The sequence below is a fragment of the Leptopilina boulardi genome, unplaced genomic scaffold (assembly GCF_019393585.1).
Source record: "Leptopilina boulardi isolate dan_hultmark-lab unplaced genomic scaffold, ZJU_Lbou_2.1 LbouV2_123, whole genome shotgun sequence".
In the NCBI taxonomy this organism is placed as follows: Eukaryota; Metazoa; Arthropoda; class Insecta; order Hymenoptera; family Figitidae; genus Leptopilina; species Leptopilina boulardi.
Window position 1 is genome coordinate 2,440,088 of NW_026137667.1, and position 6,000 is coordinate 2,446,087.

A 6,000-nucleotide genomic window follows, 5' to 3' on the forward strand; every position below is an offset into this window, starting at 1 on the left:
TTTTTTTGATTTCTTTTTTTAATCATTTTTGATTTAAAAAAAGAAAAAATGTTAAAAGATAAAAATGTTTAATGACCTAAAAAAAGGTATTTTATTTTTGTTGTGAGATTACGAATAAGACGAATAACTTTTGCATATTTGTCGCACGAGAGTAATATAACCAAGTATCTAAATGAACAAGATTTATGTGGAAGCATTTCTAAAGGAGTTCTTATCTAAATCCATTAACGTGAAACTATAAAACGAAAGAGAGTGTGAGTATTTTTATCAATAAAATTTTTCATCTAATTTTTCCTTTTTAGGGTAAGCGCATTTTAGAGAAGAAAGACGGAGTGATAAGATCATTTTTGTGTTAGCATCACGCGCGGGCAAAGGACGAGCGAAGGTTTTGTTGTCAGTGGGCGTTAATTGTGGAAATTTTCCGGTGTAAACTATATATATATACGAACGCCTCTTGTCTTGTATCTCTTGGGCTCATTCGCACGCGGGGGTTGCTTTTCTCGTTGATGCGCTGCACCAAGCTACTACCCTGACTACATAGTCACGCGATCAGATAAGCTCCGAGGATTAACCGTTAAACAGAACCCGCGCGCTTGTAAGCACAAACTAAACTACAAAGAGGAATAGAGCTTCTGAGCGTTCAAGTAGAATATTATACCTGCTAATCAGTTGGCTTAATGAAAAACTTATATAGAAGTTATTTTCTTATATACACAGAAAAAAAATTGAACTCAAAATGAATAGTTTCCCTGTTCCATCATATATTTTCCCCAATTATTCATTATCTAGTATGAAACATTTGCTTATAGCCACTAAATCCAATACGACGCACTAATCACATTCAACGAATATTTTTACAGTTTTTCTATACAGGTTCATTTTAACTTTTATTTATCCGAATAGTATTTTTAATGAAACAAATTTATTTAATAGTAAATTCTCTAGTTGACTAATGAGAATAAATTTTATTGGTATAGAATCATATTTTCTGTCACGTGGGTACGAAAATCGTGAAATTTATTACTAGCCATGATTGTGGTTTTGCGGAACCTGCGAATCACCTGAGCAGGCTCTAATTCCGAAACTTCTTAGTGATTCAAAATGGTACACATAAGCTACCAATATCCGAGCTTTAGGATCCAAAATTTATACCGATACCTTTGACTTTCTGATTAAAACCAGAAATCTGCTATTGGAAGGCAAACTAATTTTTATAAGAGCTTGTAAATAAAAGATAAATAAAGAAATTCTTGCTTTAATTTTTTCAGAGTAATAAAATTTATAAATACTGTTTTTCGATAAATTGAAACAAGAAAAGTAGCATGAAGCGAAGTAAAAAAAGCATGACGTATTGTACGAAGATATGCCACATCATGTCAGGCTCGACTAAAAGTCCGCGAAACAATATCCTCCTCGTATTAGTTATCGTTTATCAGGGCATCCAGCCAGACAAAACGTGCAGGGTCTCGGGAATTGGGTGAGCCATCTGTTGCCAGAGACATGATCGATAAAAGTCCGCCAAGTGTTATCAGTGCTAAACTGTTATTTCGGCGAGAGCTGCCGCACACATACACATTTTCCACCCATATTCTCTCTCTCTCTCTCTCATCATCCTGTTCTCTTTTGGTTTTGCCCAATTTCTCCTCTCTCCACGCCACCCAAAAACCTTCGATCCTATCCTATATATACGATTTGCGGGAATACACGATAAATTGGATCTACCAACCGGATTCCTCGTCAAAGAGGAATTCTTGACTCCCGTTGTGATGTCGAGCGTGGAAATACTCGTGTGATTCTCATCTAAGCGGCGAGCATGTGGAAAAAAATGGGATTACCCAGGGGGTGTGTGTGTGGGTTTGTGTTACAATCGAGTACCCTTTGAAACAACGTTCTGCCTTCCCCGTGAACATCGCAAAGGTCGCCCGCAATGTCCCATTGCTTTTTTTAGAAAAAAGAAAAAATAGTTCACTCTCCAAAACCTGAATCAGAATTGAATGTTCTCTATTCAACGAATGCTAAATATTCAACTATAGACGAAAATAAAAGAAAAAATATCCGAATTAATTAAAAACAAAACCATTAATTACTTGCCCTATTTTCGTTAATGAACTTTATCTCTCAATTATATAGCAATAATCATATTTGAATTTTGCGAATCATATATATATATATATAAAATTTTAATCATTGCTGATAACATATATTTATTATACTTGTGTTATTAATCGATTCAGAATGTATATATATTCCCAAAGTTTCTAATTAGCTAAATCCAATAATAATTTGCAAATAAATGAGGCGTAAAATTAGCAAATTCTTTTTTACCCCTCTGCGAATATGCCATGGAATCGGTTGACAAACAAAATTATGTGATACATATAGTTATCTCAATATTTACAATCTAACATATCTATCTTGTTAAATTGGAAACGATTTGTAAACATTATATATACAGAGATAGGAAATAATATCAAACTGAATTTATGAGATTCAAAATCGATGAATTTTTTTTCAAATATGAAAAAGGGATTAATTATTAATAATAATTAGACGAACAACTAAATTAAATTTGTCAGCAAAAACAAAGTAGAAATATTTTTTTCATGATAAAATTTTCTGTTGCAGCAATGAATTTAGAGGATAAAAATAATGACGGTGTTCATCTTGAAGACGAAGCATCAGAAGATCGAGAAGGTCAAAGACTTAATCACGTGTATCAAGGATCATTAAGAGAAACTGGTTCAACATTGAGACCACGACATAATGGTGATGGTTACAATAATTCTAATTCATCGTTAAGAAAACATAAATCAACTGTTTGGATAATGCTAATTATATCCTATCACCTGACAAGGTACACGTAAGACCATCAATAAATATATATATATATAATAAGAGTTACCAAATCGTTCGTTTTCGTAAAAAGAATATTTTTAAAACTTTCGCAAATTTGAGACAAAAAAGTATAAACGCCGATTACGATAAAATTACTCAATAATCTTTATTTATACTCAGTAAATTTAATTTACTATAAGAAACTTATTAAATTATAGTATAAAACTTATAAGTTATTTTAAATAATTCAAATTTATAATAATATGAAAGTGTTTATTAAAGAATTTTCAAAACTTCTGTTCCATATTTTCATGCTAAATTAATTCTTATTCATAAGCGTGTAATTTACCTAAGAAAAAAATTTGAACGATTGGTGCTCAGCACTGAGGGTCTTTTTATTATTTTCGTTAAGAAAAAATGTGAGATATTTAAAAATGTAATACATTGGAAGTGAAAATGTTAGAAAATTTTTGATTGTTGCTAATAATAATAATAATAAAAGTAATAATAATAATAATGAAAATAATAATAATAATAATAATAATAAAAGAGTTCATCATTGTAAATAAAATTTGTCGTTTGTCTTCAATTCAATCTCGAATGAAAAATATTTTTTAAATTTTATATTTTTATTGTATTTGATTTATTTTCAAAAGCAAATCGGAAAATCTTATTTATCACTTGAGAAAAATATTCTATTGAATCAACAACATTTCTGCCATGAGGATAAAAAATTATATTTATTGAAAATCATATCCAATAGAATTTATAAAATTGATAAATTCTATAGCATATATGCTTTTTGAATAAATTTCTATAATTTTGGCAAAAATGTATTGTAATTTAATTAGTATATTTTTCCTAGTGTAAACTCTAAATTAAAATTATTAATTTTATCAAATTTTCAATTATAAAAATTCTATAATAAAAATACCGAAATACCGCGAAATTTTTCCCCATTCATAATTTTAATTTATTAAATTATAAATTTGTTAAATCTATTTGTTAAATTTATTTAATTTAATTGTTAAATTAAAAGATGTTATAATTTAAAATATACAAAATTTTAATTCAAAGACTGATATTTTATTAAAATTAAAAACGATAAAAAATTAAAATCCATTTTTAATTTATGAGTTTTTAGCTCTATTGTAATTTTAAACTGATATGTTTCTTTTTCAACAAAAAGTAGAATATATTTAAACTGAATGAATCTGAAATAAAAGTATGAAACTGTGTGCTTTTTTAATCCAGAACAATAATGTATCTACTAAGAGTTTACATTCAATATACATAGAGTAACGCGAGGATTTGTCGTGCAAACAGATTGAATTTCTAATTCAGATTCTCATAAACAAAATTTTTTTTTTATTAATAAACAATATTTATTATTTATTTTATATGGTGATTTTTTACAATTTAATTTCTATATAGAATTCTACCATAGAATAATATCGAAATTAAATAATTGTAAAAATATTTGGATATTAAATAATATTTTAATTTAAAGAATAATTAAATTTTAAATTAATATATTTTGCTATTCGCATTTATGAAAAAAAAGAGTCTTGAAATAGAAATTCAAACCTTTTGTTCGGTGCTATTTGTACATATCCCTCAAAAGTTTCATATTACAATTCCAAGTATGAAATGAAAAGTGTTGGCATTTAGAATTTATTATGAATATTAATTTCTTTTCTTATGTATACTATTCATAAGTTAATACATATCTAAATCCAATTGTTAAAATGTAAAATCAAGAAAAAAATTTGTCTACATTATGAAGTTAAAATCTCATCAAACATATCATATTGTTAAAAAAATGACAAGTTTAAATTCAAAATTAAGTTCCAAATTAAATTTATTAAGAAAATAAATTTTAACTTGTTCAGAATTATGACTTTCATATAAAATAATTTTTTTTTTTTTTTTGCAAAAAAACACTATAAACTTGTGAATGAAAAAATGTTAGCTAGCAAATAAAGGATTATTATTGCCTGTATTGTGTGCCAAATATTTAAATAAAGTAAGAATTTTAAAAAGGCAATGAAAAAGATACAACGCTAATTCCTCAAAAGAATAAATAAAATTTCTTTTCTATATTGTAGAATATAAATATTCATTACATCACTAAAAATCCCTTTTTCTCTCGAAGCTCAAAGGAATATACTTTCTTTATTTCATTTCGCTTTGAATCTTTATAATTAGATTTTAAACTTTTTCTTACGTTTCTCGGAATTTGGAAATAATATTGAGCAAATCAACACCTATTTTTCATCTCAACAAAAAAAAAAGATTTTAATTCCACGTTTTCTAGATACTATATAAGAATTTTTAATTCAAAGAAACAGTTATGTTTATAATATTTATAAAAATTTATTGTCTCTATAATAATGTTTACTCTTTAAATTAGAATAAGTGAAATATCTTCTTTGTGAAAATTGCGGTTTTTGTTTAAATTGATAAACAATAGATTATAAATGAAACAATCACTTAATTATCGTTATGCTCTTTTTGGTTTCTCTGTCTTCATAATATGGAAGTAAACACCTGTTGCTTTTGGCATGACTGAAGCGTCGCTTTGAATATTCAATGGTTCCTCTCGTTTTAAAATTTAATATTATATAAATTTGCAGAATATCGACAGTGACAAAAAAAAATTATATATACAAAATAAATTCAATTGGGATTTAAAAAATAAAATTCGTTCATGCCTGAGAATAATTGAAGGTTTGCTTTAAATATATCTGAAATCGATCGTTAATTAAACGATTGTTGAAACAAAGTTATATTAAGGTTTCAACTGATACTCAAAGTGTATCGCTTTGTTTTCCCTTTGGGAAAGTTTTGCACGCCCACGTGATCCGACTGTTAACACGAAACCTTCAATTTTCCCCTTTGGTTTTGTGTTATTAAATAATCTGTTTCTTTTCTTTAAAAAAAAAAAAACGCAATTTTCACTGTAGAATAAAAAGTTTTTTTATTAAAAAAAAGGAAATTTGTTATTATAAATTAAAAAAAAAATTTATGTCAAAAACTATTTTGAGGAATTATTACTTTTTAAATTTAAATGAAATCTTTGAATATAAAATTTTAATTTTTCAAAATTAATTTTATCAAAATTGAATATCAATTTTTTATTTTTCCCCTTTTTGCAAAGCTAAC

At 26.7% G+C, this 6,000-nt stretch overlaps 1 protein-coding gene across 5 annotated transcripts in view; it reads left to right on the forward strand.

Moving 5' to 3' along the window:
• LOC127290222 (lachesin-like) overlaps nucleotides 1-3,341 on the forward strand; it is a 93,528-nt gene extending 90,187 nt beyond the window's left edge. For all 5 annotated transcript variants that reach the window (XM_051318691.1, XM_051318675.1, XM_051318710.1 and 2 more), the window contains one exon: nucleotides 2,626-3,341. In XM_051318691.1, the coding sequence (XP_051174648.1) occupies nucleotides 2,626-2,864 (239 nt within the window). In that variant the 3' untranslated portion in view covers nucleotides 2,865-3,341. The remainder of the gene's footprint in view (nucleotides 1-2,625) is intronic.
• Nucleotides 3,342-6,000: the final 2,659 nt, after the last annotated feature.